Source organism: Mixophyes fleayi, chromosome 1 (assembly GCF_038048845.1).
Source record: "Mixophyes fleayi isolate aMixFle1 chromosome 1, aMixFle1.hap1, whole genome shotgun sequence".
NCBI classification, from domain to species: domain Eukaryota; kingdom Metazoa; phylum Chordata; class Amphibia; order Anura; family Limnodynastidae; genus Mixophyes; species Mixophyes fleayi.
The window spans coordinates 46255880-46280847 of record NC_134402.1 but is presented as its reverse complement, the minus strand read 5'-3'; the positions used below and the strand labels follow the sequence as shown (position 1 = coordinate 46280847).

Below are 24968 nucleotides of genomic sequence, written 5' to 3'. Positions count from 1 at the left end.
ATATATATATATATATATATATATATATATATATATATATGTGTATATATATGTATGTGTGTATATGAGAGAGAGAGATCTCTATCTTTTTTTTTTTTTTTTCCTTTTGTTTGTGCTTCTGTATTGTTTAAAAGAGGCTACCATCTTGATAGCTTATTTCTTTGTTTCCCTATTTCTCCCAATTTGTTTTACCGTGTTTGGCTATATTATTTACAAAATGAGAATCTGACACCCTCTGAATATCTTGGAAGATTGAACACTGAGCTTTAATGGTGCTTCACTAGAATGTATAGAGCATGCCACTAAAATCTCCCTTTACTACAGAGTGAAAGCTGGAGATCTGCGCATGAAAAATAAAGTTCCTGGAAAGGAGACAATGTGTGGTTATTTATATATCTGATCTGTGTCCTTGAACACCAAGGGTTATCGGCATTTTCAATCCTGACCTATTAAAATATTGTTAATTTATTATGTTGATGATTTTCTGTATGTGAGGGATGGGGGTGTATGATTTAAATAAATGATTTTCTTCAAAGCAAATCCTGTGCATATAACATACGATAGAGATGTGTGTACAGATATATGGCTGTATAATATCCATCTCATCTATACACAGAAAGGAGTATTGCACTGTGCTAAAAGCATAGGGTATTACAGTGTGTTCTCTGCATTTAGTACAGCACTATCACCACATGGTTACATTAGGATTTCAAAGGAGGTGAGTGGCCGAGAGATGGGGGGGGAGGAAGAAGATAATTGTATGGAAACGAGGACAGATGAAGATGTTGCTCCTGGTTAATCCAAACCAGCAGATGGTGCTGTGTTCTAGTGTCCTTTCCTATTATGCTCTCTTGATAGGCCTATTTTACTAGCTACAAATCTGTTCATAAGAGATCTTTGTCTTTTTTTCTTTAAAAAAGATCTATGGAAAGATTCAACCTGTCTGGCCGATAAGTGGCAAACTTTATTTTGCTTCACCCTGTGTGTAAGTTAGGTTCATTTTCTTTCTAAGTTGTAAAACAAAATTGCTTCACCTAACAGATCTTTCTAAACTGTGCTGCCCAGTGCTCAGAATTAAAAAGGAACCACATGCAAGAATTGCGTATATGCAGTAAACATATCCTTAGGTAGCACAACTGTGGAGGTTTCATGACGGGGTTTACGTTGAAATACTAGGCTGTGACTCTTCAATAATCGCTGGCATGTAAGCAGCAGCAGAGTGAGTTTCTGCACTGGGGGAGGGTGACCGGACTCCAGGATCCCTGTGGTTTTGCAAGGGAGAGGATGTTGCATTACGTACTTCTGTGTTTTTTTAAAAAAAAATTCTACCAGCTTACAATACTGGAGGCTTCAATCCATCCAGTATCTTCAGCAGGTCTCTATTAAGGGGCTGGATGGATTGTAATACTTTGCTTGACCAATGGTGTCATTCAGCTGCAGGTAAAGGGCAATCATCTTTGTCTAAAAGTGGATAACACATCTTAATGGTTATTTAGTATTTGTCAATTCCTGCCTATGAAACAGTAAAGCAAATCTTTAATGTTTAGAATATTTTTCATTAAGTTATATTTTGATTTCACTGTGACGGTATTTTAGCTGTTTGCTATCTAGCAAACTCTATTGTCGTCCAGTTAAATTATACTATAGCCTGACAGGATATAAAGAAACGTCCTTAATGTAAACGTTTTATAAAAGTTGAGCAACATCTTTATACTTATTGTGCAGAAAGAATGTCTTCTAAAGATGGTCTTCTAAAGATAGACTTTCTGCCCAGCCCTGGCTTTATAAATGTGCTCCAATATGAATGCAGTGTTTTCTAAAGCATAAGCACAGCGTCTGGAGGGAGTTCTAGGAAAGCTTGGTAGTGTTGGTTTGATAATGCCAGGGGGTATGCTTCCAGTTAGAATAGGCTGTATTAGAACAGGGAAAGCCCACACTAAAAACTATGCATCCATCAGCATGCCATTAGGGGGAGGGGTATTTAAACTGAAAATCATACGATTGCTTCTGTGTCTTTGAATAAAGCATTTGGTCTGATAACTATACTCGGACTTACACTCTTAAATTCAGTTTTTATAGGAAAAATATGTGTTTTATTTTCTACTGTATATATGTGTATATATGCACACATATATATATATATATATATAATTTATATTCATATTCAATTTTTCATATTTAATTTCTGGAGCTTCAAGTTCTTCCTCTACTGCTGCATAAAATACGACGATTACTATGTTAGGAACTTGTATAATTGCATAGCGAGTGGGTAGGGATCTGCCTTGAAAAGTTTACAATATAAGTAGTATATGGGCAGTGAGACACAAAAAGGAAGATTACTATTACCACAACAAGGTTGGTCTCCATGAAAAATCCGTTTGTGTAGGATTTGAGTTTTGGATTTAATGTGGTGATTATTCAGACTGATAACATGTTGCCTGGAAACATGATGAAACCTTTGTTGTATGAGAGTATTGTATATACATTCATAGAGGTGAGTTTTGAGACTACATTTAAGGTAGTTTGTTCCATATGTGATCTGCAGCCTAGTAAAAGTCTTGTAATTAAGAAACGCCTTCACAGTGAAATTGGTCTGTATTGACTGAGAATAAAAAGACTTTACATGCACAATTTGAACATAGTATGCAATTAAATAATTGGCAAAATGGCTCCACAGCATTTGCCTGTTACAGCTATGTAATAAACATGGCAAATGGAAATGCTGTTGCAGTACAATGGTTGTTACCCAATAATATATTTTATTTTGCAACATCAACAGAGCCACAAGAATGATCTGTGTTTTTTTGTTCTCCTCTGAACAGATAAGCAGGGCTTATCTGTTGACTAAATGTGCTTAACTCCTGCCCTCCCTGCGTGCTCCTCATTACTTTGCTAATAGTGCTTTGTAGCAAAACAAAAGTAAATTTACCAGTGCTTTGTTTTTTTTTTTTTTTTTCCCCCCATAGAGTGTGTTATAACCAGTTGTAGTTATAAGCACTAGGGGCATATTCAAATAGCCGCGGTGTGCCTCCAGAATGGGTGTGAAGGCACTCCACTGCCATGTAACATTGTGGGTTTCTCTTTGCCCCCCATAGAGGTGCGAGGAGAAATCTGTGATGTTGAGGTACCATAGTACCTGAAAATGTTCAAAGGAACTTTGCTTCTAATTGAATATACCCCTAAATGTCTTAAAACAATTGATTAACCACACTGTGTCATGAGCCTACAGATTCCATTCAACATTTTATATACTTTAAATCAAATCCAACACACTGGTCCTTTGTTGAAAAGCCTCTCCTTTGTTGCATCAGTATTTCCTGGGGAAGATACTGCTGTGCATCTTGGGACTGAAAACTTTAGTTTCCCAAGACTTGGCACATAACATCAATAGATCACTGGCCAGGAAGTTTGACCAGGACTAGAATGATAAATGAACCGATAGAACATCAGCAATTTCATTTCACATTTTGAATAGCTCATCATAATTGCAGTAACGGGCCCATGACGTTCTTAATCAAGCACTGTGCCCCATGTTGCCTTGACCTCATCCAGTGTTCCCATAGCCAGTCCAGAATGAACATTGCATACTAGGATGTAGTGTTTTGCCAAATGATTATAAATCTCTTACTTTGGATATTTTATACGTATTGGGGTGTACAAGTTGTTCTTATTGTAAAAGAGCTTTAATGTATCTCCGTGTTTTTATTTATTTTAAAGACATTTCCTTGAGTGCACTTGCTTATTAACTGCATAGTCACTACCCTTAATAGCTCTCTGAATAAACATGAGCTTTGGCCAGGTTTGCTTTTGTTATTTGGGGCAAGCTCCAGAAATTACCTTTAAGTAACACATTAACTAATCTATTGTTGAGTTGCGTAAGCTGAACAAAATCAATGTTTTGTAACTGAAAATAAGAATCAATGTTGAGCTTCCAGGGTCTGAATAACACACACACACACACACACTGCTCCTTGAGTGGAAACACACATACAAAGTCTGTAGCTGGGTATTCAGATAAAGTGGTGGCACTCCCAGATTAATGTTTAAATGTTGCCCCAAATCCATCTTTTTAAAACTGTAGATATCTTTCTCCACCAGTTCTACTTCTGAAAAAGGAATCTAGCGCTAGGTTTTTAACTGCATTCGTTTCCGTGCGAATCGGTAATGTTTATGAATATGGAGCTGTCAACCGTTAAGTTGGGGGGATTGTTGGCTTACTTATCATTCTGCATAGTCACTGGAGTCCTGTCTTGTGCTGAACTCTGCTCCACGGGTGAAAGTCATATCAAAGTAAAAGAGGAGGTTGGGAGAGCCTACATAATTAGACAAAGTTAAAAGCCTTCTCTACTTGGTTTGTCTTGCCTCCTAGTGTATTTATTGTGCAATTACATTTTTATTACGTGGTTTATAGAGGTCTAGCCTTTTTTTCTTTTAATTATGAAATCTTAAAAATGTTCCTTTTCTAAAATGGCTGCAGCAGGGCTGTTTCAGGCAAAGGAGGCCTGTGATTGTATGCTGCCAACACTGACACAACCTCATTTCCTCTGAAATGTATGTTGGAAATTCGACAGTGCTGTTAATAGCGCTGGGGTGGTCAATCCCTTTGTAATAGTTAAGGTTTTTTGTCTGGATTTATTGAGTTGGGATTGGGAATGAGTGTTTGTTTATTTGTAATTGGCATGTTCGGACCCGAGATTGTTTTCCGATTCAAGTGGATGGTTTGTAAACCCCACTAAGTCACTTGTTGTTAATTGATGACAGTGTTTAATAGAAAGTTAGAGATATATATGGGACAAATATCCCAGGGCAAAAATAAGCAGTTCTGGTGATTCTGCTACCTGTAGAAGTAACGGAATTATGTCCTTTTCATCCCTTACAGGAATGACCATAAATATTTGTAGGAGTGTAACTTGCACCATAAAAAAACAAATATAATGTTGGTCATTAATTAGATTTACCTACAAGGTAGAAACCAGTAATTTAGACATGTTGCCTGAGATGCATCATTAGTAGTACGCCCCCCATCTCCCCAGTGAAAAAAATATCAAATACTCAAGCGTACATATGTTTCCAGTGTTCTCCTTGCATGCATTTAGGAAAATGCTTCGGTAGCCATGGACCAGATTTAGAAGAGAAATAGATGAGGTTATCTCTGTTTCTGTAGGCTCATCCCTTCAGGCACCTCAGTGCACATTTCGCCTTTACTGGGTATAGGGCTTCAGTAGAGCCAAAGTTTTTAGTCTGGTTTAAAAATAAAATAAAAAAAATGGGCCTGATCAGACTGGGGGGTGCCAGGTACTCTGTCCTGGTGTATAGCATTCTGGCATCAATAAGAACACATATCTACCAAGTTACCAATTATTATACCAAGTTTTGTCTCATCTGGGTTCCATATATGTGTCTCTTGCAGTCGCTGCTGATTTTGACTATTTATCATATGTTGTTGTTGGATTTATATTGTGGTGTTATGTATTGTTTTGACTGTATGCTGACTGTCAATATTAATCAGGTAGATCTTTCTAATAACAAGTTACTCCCTCATTTGTCTTCACTACAGCCTGAATTTGTCGGGGCATGCAATCAACATGGTATAGAAAGTGGCCCAAGGATGCTGGCCCATTATGATTCAAATATGTCCTATAGCTATTGCAAACTAGCTGGTGGTGGCGAATGGCTTGTTCCATTTCATCCCACAGATTGTCATTTGGATTGAGGTCTGAGGAGAACACTGGATTAGGCTGAATTCACTGTCTTGTTGCCTATTCACAGATGTGGACACTACAGCCATGAAGTGATGCACCTGACATTCAGATATTCTGTGACATCCAAATGTTACTCTACTTATTTCAAGGGACCCATTATGTACTATGAAAACACACCCAACACTATTACACCTCCACCACCAACCTACATTGCTGACATTTCGCAGGATAAGTCATGGACTCAGTACGGTCCTTGTCGTACTTTGGTCCTCACATCCACATGAAACATCAGGAACTGGGATTTAGGAAACAAAGCAGTGTTTTTCCAATTCTCCTGTGCTTGTGCTCTTTGGCCTCTGCAACCGTGCTGAGCTATTATTTGGTGTCTGCCGGTCCTTTCATCACTGGTCTGCTTCTGATCACAGGATTGCCTTTGGCTGGGTGGCCCATTCTTGTTACACTTGCCTATAAACTTAGCATCTAACACTTAGTACCATTCAGTATTTTTATTAACTTAAATCTTGCCCTTTCTGCCTCTTGCACTCACACATGCTCACACTCTTATTAGTGTCTGGTGCCCTTTTTTTAAATAACATTGGTTGATCATATGTTGCTTCCGCTGACAGGCCTTTTAATTACATAGGCACGATGGCCACATGTGTTCTAACCAATAAAATAAAAAGTACATAAAAATTAGAAAGGAAATAAGTATAGTAGTATTGTAAAATAAAATGTAACTTTATTTGTATGTAATAGTCACTGATTCTTTAACATATCAGTGTTGCTTCTGATATGCTAAGAACTCTGTCAGTGTTAAAGAACACCAATTTTGCACAAAGCAAGTGTCGTCTGACAATCATTAGACTGTCCACTTTGACACTGTAAATGACAAGTCACAAAATATTTGTAGTGTCCTTTTTATATAATTTTGATGTGTTGGTTCCACTTGTCCTACATATAATTTTTTTTTTTAAGTTGAAACAAACACTATTGTATTTTCTGTTTGCAGGACAGGTGTGGCATATTCTTTCAATTTCTTTGATTGACAGTTCTCCAGGGATATTAAGTCTTTTTATACCCTTTTGCTAATTGGTTCTTTTAAGTAATCTAATTTTTTGGGATTTGCTTTGAATGTTCTTTGAACTTAATGATGAAGCTCTTGTTTGTCTGTCATTGCCATAAATTGTACAAGTGCAAATCTAGTTTTATATCTGAGTAGAAGTATTTTATATTGGGTTCTATAAGGTAACTGCAACCAATGTAGGAACTGGCAGAGGGGAGCAGCAGTAAAGGAACATTTAGCAAGGGAAATTCTAGCATGAAAGATTGTAAGGGTTAAAGTCTGGTTAAGGAGAGGGTCAGTAAGAAGGGGAATGCAATTGTCAGTGCAGGAGGTAATGAGTTTGCAGGGTCTTGTCTCAGGGATGTGCATATTCTGGAGATGTTAGATGCATGTAATAGGATTTGAAGACAGAATGGAGAGACAGGTTTGTGGTTTGATGGATTTCTATAGTGTGCAGAATCCGTACGAAGGGTATGGGAGGAACCTGGAATTGGTGATATGTTGCTGGCTGCTAGGAGCGAAAGGATTGAGAGATGATTGTAAGATATTTAAAATGTCGTACTATGTGCTGATAGGTTGAGGCTATGTACTGTGTGCTGATTGGTTGAGACTATTACAGTTAAAGAAGGAAGACTTGGAAAGGTGAAAGTTGTTTTAATGCCATAGAGGCAAAGGTGTAATATCATAGTAGGTGATGCAGATGTTTTTTTTTTTTTTTTTTTAAATCCATTGAGCCCTTACACAATTTTGCTATGGGACCGACACTTGCCTGGTTATTCCCCTGCAGAGAGGGATAGGAAGAAAGGCAGTTTATTAAATATTGAGGGATTTTATAGGGGTAGTGATATGGTTTAATGCAGTTTCTGGATGTAGATGATGAAGATTGTTTGTGGTCATTCATCCCTTAGACTCTCAGGAGCAGGGCCCTCTTCCCTCTTGTTCTCCTTCTCATCATTTAAACCATCAGCTCGCCTGTGTCTTCCCTTCTATCCTCTCCCAGCGGCTCTGCTCCTATTTAGCTGTACTTGCATTCCTGGGTACAGCCTCAGATTGTGCTAACTTGCTCCCCCACCTCTACTCCCCGTAAGGGAATATTCTCGCCTCACACTTTTTTCTGCTTGTTTGGCTATTTGTTTGCTGTGTATTCTATTGTTTTGCCTATTTTGTAGTGCATTGTTTTTGCCTTTTATAAATAAAAATAATAATCCATGTTCAGTGCTTGTTAAATTGTGTTTTTAGTTAGAAAGTGAAAATTAATTTAATTACTTAGAAAGGGAATCACAGATGCATGCACCCTCATCAATTACATCCCGCTTGTGAGTTATAGTCAACCTGACACATGCCAACTATTATGGTAGGGTATCTCCGCTCTTTTTTTCTGCACATCTTTATGGGGAGCAAGGATTATTGCCTGACACCACATTGCTGTGTCTCCTCTGACTGTCCCGGAGAGACATTATGGAGGATATTTAATTCAGCACAGTGTGGCTTATTAACAATAAAATAATGTGAAACTTGGCAAGGGGTGAATGTTTTATAGCCACTGTATATTGTATTTCTCTCATCGACATATCTTGACAAATGTCTAAACTTGGAACATTTTGTATAAAGTTGTACTTTTTGGTGTGACTCGATTCCATGCGAGCCAATTTCTCTGCTGTGGGGACCTCTAATGAAATCTGTCACCTACAGTGGAGGGCTCACTCTGTAAAGCAAGCTAGTTGAGTGTCATGACATTACGGCCTCCTTCCACCACGTCAAGCTGCATCATTCGGCTACCTTAATAACATGTTTAGCACGGCTGGGTTTATTTGTCAATTTGTGTCTTGCTTATTTCTGTACAAAGTATATTGTAACTTCATGAAGGCAAGCTTGCCTCATATAAAGCTTCAGTATTCATTCTTTTGTCTAAGTAAACATAGAAATTGGCAACCTAAAGGCAGAACATCTTTTTGCAGCACCTTTTTTTTTTTCTCTCGCTCACATTCTACAAGTTGAAACTCTCACATTCCTTATGTGTTGCACAGGGATCTCTGTTTGAATCAGTGTTCTTTAGTTATTTGGAAAAGTACAGCCATAAGTGATGTTTAGGATCATTCTAAGGGAGGGGGGGATTCAGTGATAACCGTGATGTATGATGTGCTCCTGCTTCCGGTTGTTGTGTTAGAGGAATCTCTGCTCATTTTTGCTCGCACCTAAGGCCAGACATTGCCATAGTACACCTACTGAAGAACATTTGGACCACTTATGGTGTGGAGTTAACACAGATGTTTTGAGTTCCATATAAGTATTCAGATGCAGAGTACATATTGAAGAATGCAATTAAAGGTTATAATGCAAATGCCATTTTGACAGTTTGGGCATACATTCCACACTGTCGAGTTACCAGCTTTGTTATGGAGTTATGCTATCAACCAGCAACCTGCTTTTACTGGTAACTCGCACTGGTGTCAACTTGGGAACAGTTGCACCAATGTAGTGTCCCTTGTATCGCTTCCACCACTAGGCTTCTTCACCAGCACCTGGAAACTCTTGCACTTCTCAGCGGCATGTCTTTGCGAAAACCCCCTGACTTACTTTGGATCAGGACTGCTGGATATTACTCAGCACTGTACATTGAGAATCATGATGTAAACAAATCATGAATTCTGAAACAGCAGATAAACATGGCCCTGTCCTAATGAGTTTACAATCTGAGAGGTGTGAGGAACACTTGATACATAGGGTATCAGAATAACAATCTGTTGGTAGGGAAAGTGTGTGTGGCCATTGTAAAGCAGGACCATCATCAGCCACCAATATTAAAGCAGTCATTGACAACTGGCATTTTTGATAGTATGGTTGCAAGGTGGTTTCATGAAAGATGGTCAGCTGCTGTCAACTGTGACTGTACTTAACTATTAATGTTAAAATCTAGTTCTGGAGCCGGCTTTAACTTTTGTGCTACTTTGGCACAATTGCACTTATCTGTCGGCTCCGAGTAGCTGTGTGCCCAGTATGTTTGTTTAGCATTCGCTGTATACAAAGCCAGGACACGTGTTCTTTGTGTTCGTAGAAGTTGTGGCGACAGCTTCTGCCACAAGGAGGCTGCAGAGATCACCACAATAGACCGCTGAACTCACTGTGTCAGCACCTGAACTGAGTAGTTCCAGTTCATCTTCGAAAGATGTCTGTCCTTGGTGCGATAACACTCAGTACTACTCTGTAATTTTCCACTGTCTTCACCAATAATAAATGGTTTTATATTTGTCAGAAGATATTATTTTGAGGGAGGTAGGGCGCAGAGCTGATCAAACTGCAGTCCTTTCTAACTGCAGTCCGTATGACGTGACCCCCCTCGTCCCCTTCACTCACCCGGTGCCTCTAAGTCTGGGCTGAATCAACCAGCCAGACTGACCTCCAGAACTTGCTTGGGTTGGCTCCAATAGACTGGATGCCATGACCTGGGAGGACAGTCGCTCTGTTGTCTCTAGTGATGCTCCCAGATCTTCGCAATTCAACCTTCATCGGTGACCACAAAAAAACCACTGCCAAGCCCTTTCTGCATACATCACTCTTGAAGGGTTCACAGGGACTATGGCTGCTTCCGGTGGTCTGCAGTGCTGCTTGCTACCTGCACTTGGAACGGATGGTGACAGCCTCATTCCATTTGGGCCCCTGGAGCACCACAGGGCCATCAGAATAAATGGTTTTCATTTGAAACATATTTGTATTTTTCCTCTATAGTACACGGGTCAAATACATGATGTGTGTACAGGGAAAAGTGGAATCTGGCCACATTCATTACTTTATATTGTGGTGTGTGTTTTTTATTTTATTTTATTCTCTATTTACCAGGTGCTATATGAGATATAATTGTCATCTTAACATTTTTGCATTATGATTTAGTAAACATCCACAAACCCAGTGCTTTACTGTTCATTTTTATTCCATGGATTTGCTTCCCTGCATGTGTAAATTAATTTTAATTTGTAAAATGTATTATGCTTCACATATCATCTTTCCATTACCTTTCTAAATGAATTATCTTAGACCCTCAAATTGCATGCAGTAGAGCCTGACAGGTTTAGTTTATGTAGCTGATATCATTTTACAGCGTACTCTAGTATTAGGTATATTTTAGACGCATAAATTAGAGTAAATGCTTTTTAAATCCAAGCTAGCATTTCCTCATCCTGGCTTTGAACTCATCTATCACTATATTTTGTAGTATGCAAAATGTTCTTAGATTTTACATACTACATAACATTTTCAGTGGAGGAAGAGTTGAAGGAATAACTAAGAAATGGAATCGTGAGAAATGTAGTTTTCATATTTAACTGTGCAGCACGTACCCACAGTGCCCAGTTTCAGCAGCACCCAACACTCAGCCCCCCCCCCCCCCCAGAGTGTAGTAGCAGTGCCTCACACATTTGCCCAACGGTGCCCAATATGTAGCAGCAATGCCTTTTGCACATTTAACGAGCATGTACCTGTAGCATACAGAACAATTTCCTGCTTATGCTGCCTGTTAAGTCCAACGACTCTGCCCAACATTTGCCTTTACTGGTCATCACATACTGGCAGATGTCTGTTATATCTCTCCCTGCTCTATTGCAGGATGCAGAAGCCAGTAACTGTGATTGCTGTATTTTTATCTTTTGTATACTTCAGTAGGATAAATTAATCTCTTCGGAAAGTGTTGTAAATTCAAAATTGGTTGTGCCCGGAGTATAAAAATGTATTATTCCTATAAATTGTCAGCAGGTTCCTCTTACCACCTAGGTTTGTTTCTACCCAGTCTTGCTGTATTACTGTGCTCCCAATTATATAGCACTGTGGTGTATGCTGGGGCCATACAAATGTTAGTACATAAATATTCCAGCAATTTGATGAATCTTTTTGTTAAACAAAACAAATCAATTTAAAATGCCAAGCTATTGATAATTCTCTGCATGTAGTCTTAACTGATTAACTCTACATTGGTTGCCTGTTTTTCAACAAATCCAATATAAAATTCTTCAAGGCCATCAACAAAACTGCACTGACATACATCTCCTCAATTGTCTCAAAATATCTCTCAACTTGACACCTGCATTCTGCACGAGATCTGTGTCTCTTCCACTCTCATCAAATCCTCCCACTCCTGGTTGTAAGACACTTTTCGGGCTGTACCCACTCTGGAATCCCCCCCCCCCCCCCCCCCCTCACCTAATAAGACTTTCCTCTAGTCTTCAAGCCTTCAAGCATTCTCTGAAAACCCACCTCTTCTGGGACCTCAACCACCATCTTAATCTCCCTAGGTTACCCTATTACCACCCTCTACACAGCTAACACAAATCAACAACCCTTTGACTAACATTACTTTGTAACTGGTCATATGGCCCACTCATTACTTTTTACCCTTGCATTCTAGCTGGACCAATATATAGTATGATGTAGCATGTGCCCTTGCGTATCAGACTTCCATTGCCCCATAGATTGTAAGCTTCCAAGCAGGGAGCTCTTACCTCTGTTTTATCCAGTATTGTTTTATTACTGTTTGTTCTCAATTGTAAAGCGCTATGGAATTTGCTGGCGCTATATAAATAAATGTTGTTGATGATAACTTACTACTAACACTCTTATTTGGGAAAGGGCCATCATTGTGTTGCAGAAGGGCTTGAGCAGCACGTAGGAAAAGACTGATTATAAATGCTTTATATGTTGGGATGACTGGTTCTTCCTTTGATAAAGATATGTGGGGTGTAGAGAGGAGAATATTTAAGGTTCTTTTGACTAAAGTCTGAGCACTATTTTGTTAACTTTTGTTTCCTGCTTGTCCTTGTATCTCTATTTTTAAAGTGGGTATGGATAGAACAACCTTTTGGATGATGGAAAAGTTCACAGTATAGAGCATTTCTGAATGTGTGTGGCCCTTGTAGGGTGCTGTGACCTGTCCAGTGGTGTGATTAGTCCTGTTGGGGCTCTGACAAGTGTCATGGTGTGAGGGGAGGATGGGTAAGTAGGAAGACAAACTGAGATTTTGATAGTGGAAAGATCAGGCCCCTAATACAAGAAGAGTAAGGTGTTGAATGCACATCTATATGAGAAATCATTCATACATCAAACTGCTTGGACCTAGTGACATCTTTCTTGCTTTTTCAATTTTGTGTATGTACAATAGCAAAAACCTACCTGCCTATCTTCAAGATGAACTGGGGTCATGAGTAAAATTCCCGACCATGGCCTTATCTGTGTGGAGTTTGTATGTTCTCCCCGTGTTTTGCGTGGGTTCCTCCGGGTGCTCCGGTTTCCTCCCGCACTTCAAAAACATACTAGTAGGTTAAGTGGCTGCTATCAAAAATGACCCTAGTGTCTCTCTCCCTCTCCCCCCCCCCCCCCCTCCTATAAGCTTCAATGGGGCAGGGACTGATGTGAATGTGTTTTCTGTACAGTGCTGTGGAATCAGTGGCGCTATATAAATAAATGGTGATGATATGTACTCCTTCTTGCACACTTGCATAGTTTCTGGTCCCAAAACAATTGTTTTGCCCACCTTCAAGAATTGACAGTGATTTAAGTCAGGTGTATTCTGGGAGTTGCTCCTGTGTTTTATGTGGAATCCTTTTGGAAGTAGGTAAGCGAGGTGCAATAAGAATCAGAAAAACAATAAATACAGACTTGTCTTTTGGTCATCTAACATATCAGGCGATGAGATAAGATGATAAATAAAAACTAGTAGGCAAAAATGTGACAGGCAAAACATGGTGGGCTATTATCTACAATTTCATCATTCTGATTTCCATTCTGCAAATCCTTAATTTTGTTACCGACCATTATTTAACAAAGTTTGCTGGTAACCCAATAACATAACAAGAGTCTTAACGTTTCCATAAATCTATGCTTTAATAATTTACCTTCTTTCTTTAATCTACACATTGATAACCCTTGGCCTTGATGACCCTCTCTCGATACTTTCATCTAACCTGGACTAATTCCTATTTCTTACTCTAGTAATCGGCTAACCCAGTGCTAGATAAATTACAGTACAGTTTGTATAGATCGCCCTTTTCATGACATGACTCCTTAAAAGGATTAGCTGGATCCTATATGTGTGTCATTAGCTCCTAAAAGAAATATTTTGTCAAACACTGGGTTGAACAGCTTCCCTTTCCAGAAGGGAAGGGGAAGCTGGAATACACTTTCTATCCTCATATTTTAGTAAATTGTCAAATTGCTGTATTTTCCCATATTAGATCAGGTTATATAACTTTCTGGTTTAACCCTTTCTTACGATTGTGTCATACTTTCTGCTTTGTTTAATTTTTTAGCTACAAATAATTTATCAAGCTGCAAGTTTGAAAAGTGGAGATGTTGTCTATAGTAACCAATCAGATTCTAGTTATTTAGTACATTCTACAAAATAACAGCTATTATTATTATTATCATTTATTTGTTAGGCGCCACAAGGTATCCGCAGCGCCGCACACAGTACTAACAGTAGACTATACAGGGTGAAACCATACAGAACAATGAACAAAAAGTACCAATACTTCAGAAATTCCGGCCAGTCATATGCAGTAAAGACGGAGCGGAAGATTAGGTATGGAGACAGGAGGGGAGGGGGCCCTGCTCATACGAGCTTACATCCTAAGGGAGGGTAAACAGACCAGGCACAAGAGGAGCCAGTTGAGGCAAGAGGAGAGAAGGCAGGACGAGCTAAAGGGAGGAGATGGGGGTTAAGTAGATGGTTGGTAGCTAGAATCGGATTGGTTGCTATAGGCAAAATCTCCACTTATTGAAACCTGCAGCTTGATAAATTTAACCCTAAATGTTTGTTCTTTTTAAGTATTCTGCAGTGGACTACTAAACACTGCTCTTAAAACACTGTCCAAGGGTAGAACAAACTGACATTAAAAGTGAGAATTCACATTTATTACATCCAGACATACTTTTTATCTTTCCCTAAAACTACTCCCTTCCATTTCTTTGTTCACATTCTTGCTTCCCAAAATTGCCCTTAAGTTATGGTGATGCAGTGAATGGAGTTGGTTTAATACACATTCTAACATGAACTTAAATTGGTGTAGACCTCAATTAGTTTGATTGCATTATTTTTTTTTTTTTTGTGCTGTATTCTGCATGGTAACTTACCCGTGGCAAGTCATTTTATTGGTTCATACAGATGGTGCTGGTAAAGAAAAATAAATGCTAGTTAAAGTGTGACAAGTTTTCCTTGCGTTCAGAAAACTTATAATAATACACTCAAAGCTTCCGTAAGGCTTCGCTGCAGCATTGTATGCTAAAAATAAAACCTACACATACATCCGTTTAAGGACATGCTTTCTACAAAACAGGAAGTGGAATCGAGGGTATCTAAGCGTTTGGTATAACAAGTGTTTTTTTTTCTTGGTTTTTTTTGATGCTCAATTAAAGATGAATTTTTACGCTATTATGAGGTTTCTGCCATAGTTTGTTGCTCAGCAGGTGGTGATGGGACAGAAGGAGGAATCTGAGAAAGAGTACAGATGCCCCAGCAAGGGACACTTCACTCTTATCTTTGTGGAATTCCAGATGTACTCACCAAAACATTCATGATTAGACCTGGAAAGAAATGTCCACCGTTTTTTAGCTGGATATTTTAAAGCCAAACCTCAAGAAGACATCAACGTGTGGATCAGTATAGCTGCAGGGCAGAGGCTGCTCATCTGAAGATAATTTTTATAACCTGTTCCCCAATAATATATTATGTATGTAGTAGTGAAGGTAAAAAGGTTATTAGCAGCCAATGGGGTGTTGTATGGCCTGTATAAAAGAATCCCATAATAAGTGCTTTAAACAAGTCTTTATGCTTTTCTAGTTGTTTGTTGTTTTTTTTCATTTATTTTAGTTCATTATTCCTTGTATAATACAGTAGATTCAGTTTAAAATTAGAGACTATTATCAGCAGTTTGTCCTGGTTGTGTGGTGTTTGCTGTTATTACACAATATTAAACTTGCATGCAAATTATATTTACATTTGCTTACAGTTGAGTGGAAATCTGCACCTATGCACCAGTGATGGATGTTGAGAGATTTCACACCTTCCAAATTTCCTTGGTTCAAAGTTTCGCAATAAATGTTTTTTTTTTTAACTGCATTTGTTTGTTGTTTATTTTACTGCTATTCATGTGAGTCTGACCAGTGGGTCAGAAATGAATGGAAGGAATGTTCAACATTCTAAAGTCATTTGTGAAAGATTGGAACCATTCCCTCATTTATATGTGACCGGCAAGGCTTTTTGTTTGGCAACAAATATAATAAAGTCACATGATAAAAAAGAGGACCTGTATTTGTACCCAGGAAGGTTTTCAATAACCAGATCCTGTCGAAGACTTCACCTTAAATTGAGAAAGGCACAGCATGGACAGCTGTTAAGAATATAGGGCACGCACTTGAAAACCTGTGGCCAGTGTATATATATATATATATATATATATATATATATATATATAAATATTTTTTTTTTTTTTTTTTTGCAGGAGTTTTCTTCTACTTGCCACTTAGGAAGAACAGTGGCTTTGTTCAGAGGATGATGGTTAATGTATCAGTCTCTCTATCCAATGTTGTTGAGATTTAAAGGCCGCTGTGATGAAAGTGGAATGTGAGGGCTTAGTGTGTGGTATGTTCATGTTGTGGAGTATACATATTTTTTGGCGGGAGCTGTAGGTGTATGTCTGATATGCAGCTGAGGAAATTTATGGTGGACCAAGTGTAAGTGTTGTGTGATGCAGCGGTAGATTGGGAACAGTCTCCCATTAATATTTTCCCCATTGACTGGAGTTGTGGAGCACTGTAGTGCTTTAGTAATAAACAATGATGATAATGTCTTGTAAAATGTTCAGTTCTAGGAACAAGTAAAACCAGTATATTACGTGTATTATACAATTGAATAGTATAAATGAAATAACTGAAAATTAGTATAACTATGTCCATCATGCTCACCTTCCCTCTTGTACAGAGCCAGTTGCATTGCTAGGAGGGAGTAGCTTCTAAAGCTAACCATGCATACTGTCACCGACAGCTTGGCAGGCATCGCTCTGGATTGATGTAGTCATGTGTAAGGGTGCCACAGCAATTCAAACTCTTGTCACAACAGCTTTTTGTCCTTTTAGAAGTGGGACTTTGGCTGTCTGGAGCATTAGGGTAATATACTTTTTAACAGAGCTACAGTAGAATGTCAAATTAATGCTAAATAACTTGCTCCATGTTACTTATCTATAAACTTATATATTTTGGGATTTCGTTGTCCTTTAATACAAGAGGAGTTTGGGCAGAAATTTTTGCAAGTCAACCCTGCCTGCAGGTTTCACAAGTGTTAGCGTTTGGTGTAGCGGAGTACTGTGGTAATGCTCACTTATTATATAATACACTATGCAAAAGGGATGCTAAAAGAACACATTGCCAATGCTTTGTTAAAAATAAAGTGTTGGGTTTTTTTTCGGTTTTTTTTTTTTTTAATACCTGCATTTAGACGTCCACACCGGTGTTTAAGGTTTACTGCCTAATCTTGTCTTATGGGCCTTTATAGTTTGTTCTAAAGAAGTTTCCTTTAATAGTGTAAGTGTTTTCCTCAAAGACAGATCATAGAAAAAAGTTGCAGTAGATGAAATGGTCTGTACATTGAGTGGATCTTGTGGCTTCATCATGGCTATAATTATTTTGTTTATGACGCTAACATTAATACATTTTGTAGATATGCAATATTTTCTTAGAATGAGAATAGCCACCTATGGTATTACATGGTAAAGACATCTAATGTGTGTACATATGAATGGAAATGTTTATCATGGTAGGAAAGAAATTGTAAAGGCATATAATGTTTTTAATTGAATTTTTTTAAATCTGATTCAAACATCCACTTGCTTTAAGGTTGTATTTTATGCATTACGGAACTTTTATTGTTCTGTATTTAAGTGTAACAAAATGTAAGTTTAAAATAAAACCTCTAGTCTACAGTAACATGTTCATGCATGTTATTCCCTCTTGTATTCTATTTCATAAATTAACACAAGGTAATTTTACCTACTGTATGTAGGTATTAAGAAATTTCTTGATTCCATGGAAACTGTATTTGTGTCATATACATTATTCATCAGTTCCTATGGAAACACGAGTGATAAGTGGTCAGTTGCTTACAGAGTTAATGGAGCAGTGCATCTAATCAAATATATATCAGGAGGAACTATTTTTTTTTTTTTTTTTGTCACCATAAATTTAAATTTTTAAATGTAAATCCATATGTTAGTATACTTTGGTTTAAAAGTAATATAAAATCATTAAGCATAGTCCAATTTGTACTTACAAGGGAAAGTTTCTTCCAGACTCCATACTGGAAATAGTGACACTAAATGGATCAATACCCTATATATATGTATTAATGGCAAAGTACTGTATTTTCTGTTTTTCAGTATCTTCTCGCATCATTCCTGTCCTTATTGTAAGGGACCCTTTTCACATTTAGAGATTAAGACAACGGACACATTGGTGCTTTTCGTACAGTTTCCCTGCACATACCAGACAATCTATATGCGAAGTTCCTGGCATTACTGACCTGCCCTCTCGATGCTGCTGGCATTGTAACACATTCACAATGCTTGTGCCTACCTATTTCTGTATCATTTTGCAGCAAATTACAGGATAATTCCTTCCTAAAGGCATATTTCACCAAAATGTCTACCATCCCTCTCGACAGCTCTTGCTAGGTCCTATTTGTTTGAATGATCTATACACACATCTCTTTATATCACAAATCTTGTTTTGGACTTGTACATATCTGCATCAGTTAATTATGGAAATGCTTTTGTGCCTCTGTATTAATTGACTTGCTTCTGGCAATACATAAACACTTCAACTTGACTCCGATGTTAGCAGGATTGAGAATTATGAAAGCTCCGTTAAAGTGGAACTAAATACAAAGCTTGTTCTATCTCATGCGAAATGCATCTTTTCATACATCATACAAATCTTAACACAGCCATTGTTGGGACTTTTGGCCGTATTATTTAGTTTCTTTTTTTTGCATGGTCTTGAGGTGTCCATTCAGGCATACACACCTACTTTTGTAAAAAACAAATCTATGCCACAAGTGTGCTTTTTGTAAAGTCTCAAAGTAGAAGCACCCTAATTCTTTATTTTCAACTGTTATTCAAAACCTTTAGTATAGATAGTTTATTTTTTTCATTGTCTTTCCTAAATCCCTCTATGTAATTTAATTAATAGGTGCTATATGTGTTGAATGATCTGTGTCTACAATTATATAAAATAATAGTGACTTTCAGACAGTAAATTGCAGGAACGCTGCATGTTACGTTCTGCAGGATCTGGCCACTTTCCCACCTATTACATACATCTCTGCATGCCCACATCTGATTTTTAGAGGTGCCTCCATGAAAACAGGTTGCAATTGAGAGGGGCCCCATGCAAGATAAAAGTAAAAATGTCACAAAGTCCCATCTACCAATCAGCCTTTAAATAATAAAAATATATATATATATATATATATATATATATATATATATATATATATATAGATATATATATAGATATATAGATATATATATAGATATATATATATATATATATATATATACTCTATATCTACTGTATAAATGCCTAGTATGTATATATATATATATATATATATATATATATATATATATATATATATATATATATGTATATATATATATATGTGTGTATGTATATATATATATATATATGTGTGTATGTGTATATATATATATATATATATATATATATATATATATATATATATATATATATATATATATATATATATATATATATATATATATAGAATAAAATCTGCTAAAATACTGCTGGTTCAAGCCTCATAGGTGAAACCCAATTTTGTTTTTTACTTTTACAATTACATATGTATCATTTGCAGTGTTTAATATAAAATTGATGGGACTAAACCTATAAAAGTGCTTTTACATTTATGAGGTGCACTTGATTGGTGCAATAAGTGTCCCATTACATGTGTAAATGTAAGAACGTTTTGTAGTGGAAAGTGGGGAACCACTCAGCATTGGATGCCCCTTTATTCATTATTGTTGTATTATGCACACACTGAAGTGGAAGGACCTCAAACTGCCCTCTCCAATTCATTGAAAAACTTTTAAATTTGTCTTTCCATCTCTTGAGGCTGACCTGACAAATCACTTGTGATTTTGGATTGCTGACTGCTGTCACATCTAATGTATGCTGTGAATTGATAATGTCTTGTTTCTGTCAAGCTAGTCCTCCAGCCCACACACCCCACTGAAACATTACACAGCCTTGATTTTTGTCAAGGGCTATGAAACGTACCACAGACCCTCATGAAGAAAAAAGGGTGCATGGAGCCGCCCCCTGCGGCACTGGGAGGGAAATTACAATGATGATAATGATGATGCAACTTTTAAGACATACATAGTAACATAGTTGATGAGGTTGAAAAAAGACACCAGTCCATCAAGTTCAACCTATTTTGGATCTCCTACGATCCTGCACTTATATTTGAAATTGATCCAGAGTAAGCAACTGACAATCTGTTTCAATTGTGAAAATCCCCCCTCCTATTTTTACCCTATATCCACTACTATCCTTCATTTTAATTAACGGTCTTATCCCTGGATACACCTTTCCGCTAAAAATTTGTCTAACCCTTTCTTAAACATATCTATTGAATCTGCCATCACAACCTTCCCTGGCAATGAATTCCATATCTTGACTGCCCTTACTGTAAAGAACCCCTTTCTTTGCTGGTTGTGAAATTTCCTCTCCTCTAACCTTAGGGGGTGACCACGTGTGCTGTGTTTAGTCCTTGGGGTAAAAAGTTCCCATGAAAGTTCTCTGTATTGACCCCTAATGTATTTGTACATAGTTATCATATCTCCCCCCTAGACGCTTCTTTTCTAAAGTAAACATGCCTAAACTGGCTAACCTTTCCTCATAACTTACTGACTCCATACCCTTTATCAATTTTGTCGCCCCTTCTCTGAACCCTTTCTAGTTCCAAATTATCTTTTTTATAGAGTGCTGCCCAGAACTTTACTGCATATTCAAGATGAGGTCTTGACAGATGAATGTAATTATTTTTCTTGACAGTATGAGGCCACCTTTACCAATGCAGGTGCCCTGATCATCCCTAATATAAAACATTTACAATACTGTAATCTGTAGTATCTGAATAAAATAAGTACCGTAAGATTTAAGCGTATACTAAATATAAATCATGTATTTGTATTATATGTTTTATAGTGCAGTTTACTTCTTCGTGTAATGATGTTTAATATTTATACAAATACAATCGGGTGGCCTAAGACTCCAGGATAAGATTATAGTGTTTTGTTTTTTTTTGTTTTTTTTTACTTCTGTCTGCATTATTATCATTCATTTGTGTTGCGCAGCTTTGAACAGTCACATCCACAGTATAGTGTCACTCTCTGATTAGTGAAAGGCACTCTCAATGGTTACAGGAATCTGTATTCCAGATGTGATGAAGGTCTACAATGGTTTAACTTGGCCTTCCCTTACCATAGGAATAAGTTCAAGGACTGGAATGTGTACTCTTTAACGTGGTTCCCAGTCAGCAAGGACAACTTTGTGCTGACCTAAAATGAGCCCTGGGTCTGTTGGGTTTTTATCTCTGCATAACTCTGAAATAGTTTTCAGACAAACATTTTCATTCTACCCAGCATATAGCAAATGTGTGCATAACAATAAAACATATACAATAAACCTGAGCAAAGCATAACTGATATTCTTTTGATAATTTTGATTATATAGAAAGAAATAAGTTACTTATTAAGTCGTGCATTTTGTAGTTAGATTGCTTGATAACAATTCCCTTTTTTTTTTTCCTTTCTTTTTGTTCTTGCAGGTTTCGAGAGCATTTTAGAAGGGCTGTATGGACCAGGATTACGTAGAGACCTCAGTTTGTTTGATGGTATTTTATTATTAACTTTATACACTCTTTTACTTTGTTTAAGCAATGTTGCTGCGCTCTGTGCTGTATTTATCAGTCGGTACTGCAGATAATGTGAATGGCGGTTGCTTTAAATGCTATGTTTTCCCAGATAGAAAAGCGGCAGTGCTCTTAGTGTTCCAACTGCCCTGAATGGACTAGGGCAGTGTTTCCCGAGTCTAGTCCTCAGGAAGCCTTAACATGCATGTTTTACATATATCCTTGCTGGAGCACAGGTGTATTCATTTTCAAAAATCCACAGGTAGTGTCCATTGTTTCACTTCTGATCTGGAAAACCTGCACTGTGCTCCCTGAGGAGTGGATTTGGGAATCACTGGACTAGGGAACACTTCTCCCTAGGCAGACAGAAGCAATTCAACTGTGAAGATACTCCATATTTTCTGAGCCTAACTGCTATCATGTGATGAGCATTCCCAATTCACTTCAGTGTGTCGGCACGGAAAGCTTTGAGCACTTTTCTAGCTAGAAAAGTACTAGTGCTCAAAGTGCCCATGTGATACCAAACGAAGTGTGTTTTTTTTTTTTTTTTTGTTTTTTGTTCAGGCAGCGAAAAATAGAAATCATGATTTTTATTGATTTTAATCGGTTTTCTTGAATTTGGTTTTGGGATAAAGTGATTTTCCTTTGCTCTCTGTTCAGTTTGTAAGGTTACTACACTTTAATTGCAATTGCCCACCAAGGTTGCAACCAAATTTTTTCAAATGCACACCCTCTTTTTCTTTTAGACTGTGAACCAGAAGAACTAGATGATTGGTGTGTGGATGATAAATGTTCATTATGTAGCCTTCGCAAGGATACAGTTGTAAGTATTTCTATTAAATCATTTCAAAGCATTGAAAATACTGGACCATTGATATAAATGGAATATTTGATGGAAAATTGAAATATGGTGTTTGTTTCTCCTTTTAAAAGGATTGCTCATCGTCAGGTGGTTCTGCACAGTCCACACCTACAGTCGAACTGATATCTCAGGGCCAGTTCAATACAGAAAAAATTGAATGCCAAGCTGAAAGTTACTTAAATGCACTCTTTCAAAAGAAAGGTATGTGTTTTAATTAAATAGGTTATAACTACAATACATATTACATCTCTATGGTGTTTATTTGGGTTTTAATGGGACTTTGGCCTAGAAGGTAGTTGCAGAAAAACTATATCTGCGAATGAGTAATAGTGATTTAAATTTCATTACATACAGCATTTTTGAGTCTCGCCATGGTGCTCCATGGAGGTTGCTAACCATACCTAGGTCACCAGATAACCTACTTCTGGAACTATGTAGGGTCATAAGCACCAGGGGCGGATTTTAGCTCTCCCGCTTAGGAGTATCGTCTCAGGTTACTGTTAAACAGTTTTTATAATTCCACCTATAGTATGGGATATGTTTATAATGCTTACCTAACACTGGTACCTCCTCCTCTTTGGATCACACAGAGGGGTATGTTCATAGGCTATCTACCATATCTAGAAGGAGCTGTGGTAGAGCTCATATCACCATGACCCATGTTGAAGGGCAAAATGAAGTATCCAGACATGAATGAATGGCCAGTATTTCTTCTTCTGGACTGTAGCCCTGAGCACCTTTCCCCCTTCCCCCCCTGACCGAACACCACAGCCTAGGGATACCATCCAATACACCAGTAATGCCCCTCTGCTACAATTCAAAGCAAATAAGTGACAATTTTGCTACTTTTTTCTCTTTCCTGCCATTGGGGGACACTGCGAGACATTGGGGTATAGTAGTGGGCTCAGGAGTCTTGTCACTTTAACTGCTAAGTCTTTAGACTCCTCCCCTGCTATGCCCCTCTTCTCCCGAGAGATCCTCAGTTTTTTTGAAGTGACTTGGAGTTAGGTCACTGGGGTATAGGCTCCTCTGTTTAGTTATAGGTTTTCATGTTTTTGTTTTCTTCCTTAAACAGATGCAGCGCAGGGTTCATTTCAAGACCCAGGAAAACAGTGAGTAAGACCTAGCTCTGCTCTCTGGGGACCCCAGCGTAGGTATCAGAAGCCTAGTGCTCTGTTACCTTGTACCTACTGCCGGCATTTCCATAGATAGGAGAGTGGCTGTGTAATCTAATAGATAAGTGTTTGGTGCAGACAGTTAGCGGATATATCCGCGACAGTTAAGATGCCTCCATAGCGGTCAGAGGGAGCGATGCTGTAACAGCCTCTCCTACCCCGCCGCCATCCATACCGGCAGTTTTCCCCGCTCGCCTCTAGACAACGAGCTTTCAATTAAGGGGATTCAGCGGCGCTCACACTCGTGGCAGGTGAGTTGGACCGCTTGAAAGAATAAGCGCTTCTGGGCATATTTATTGTATTTGTATTTCAGTGCGTCCAGCGCTGCTGGGTTGTCATTTTGCCAGGTCTTTATGGGACCCAGACAGCGGAGGCCAGCAGGGCGGGCAGAAACAGAAGGAAGGGGAGGAGTTGATACTCGATATCCCCCTTCCTCCCAGGCTGTTTTCCCGCGCGCAGCTCTGTTGGTTGGTGAGGAGAAACTGAAGAGACAGCGTGTCAACGGTTCTCAAGCCTCTGCTGTGCCTTTCCTCTGCGGACGGACTTTTTGATACAGGCTTGTATTATAATAGTCATAGTTAGACCAAATATGGCTGTAGCCTGGGCTAACAAAGCTGTACAATTATGGATGGAGGCTTTGATTAAAGGTCTTAGAGATAACACTCCGCGTACAGAGCTCGTTAATCTAGCTGAGCACGTACTAGAAACTTCGGAGTATGTAGCGAACGCTGCCATGGATGCAGTATCAGTGAATGCTAAGGCCTCTGCTCTTATTGTAGCAGCTCGTCGTAACCTATGGTTGCGGACTTGGTCAGTGGATGCAGACTCTAAAAGAGCTTTAGAGAATTTACCCTTTGACGGATTAACTCTATTTGGGGCGGAGCTCGAAAGGGTTATTCAGGAGACTACGGGGGGAAGGGCACTTCTCTACCCACTGTCTCAAACAGGCCCCGTCCGGGTAGGTTTTGCTCCTTTCTGAATTTTTCCCGAGGTGGAGGTTCTTTTAGTAGAGGACAGTTCTCAGCTTTTAGGGCATCCGCTAATAGAAGCAGAGGAGGTAGAGGTGCAGCGAGGAGAGGTTCTGCTCGTCCAGCAGACAAGCCCGCCACGTGACATAGTTCTTCGGGGGGAGCATCAGGTGGGGGCACGACTTCTTCAATTCAGGGATCAGTGGTGGATGTCCACGACGGAT

The 24968-nt window shown here is 38.4% G+C and overlaps 1 protein-coding gene across 5 annotated transcripts in view; it reads left to right on the top strand.

Moving 5' to 3' along the window:
• LCORL (ligand dependent nuclear receptor corepressor like) overlaps nucleotides 1-24968 on the top strand; it is a 108324-nt gene that overhangs the window by 12242 nt on the left and 71114 nt on the right. For all 5 annotated transcript variants that reach the window (XM_075194711.1, XM_075194712.1, XM_075194713.1 and 2 more), the window contains exons 2-4: nucleotides 21656-21721; nucleotides 22486-22562; nucleotides 22673-22802. In XM_075194711.1, coding sequence (XP_075050812.1) covers nucleotides 21656-21721; nucleotides 22486-22562; nucleotides 22673-22802 — 273 coding nt within the window. The remainder of the gene's footprint in view (nucleotides 1-21655; nucleotides 21722-22485; nucleotides 22563-22672; nucleotides 22803-24968) is intronic.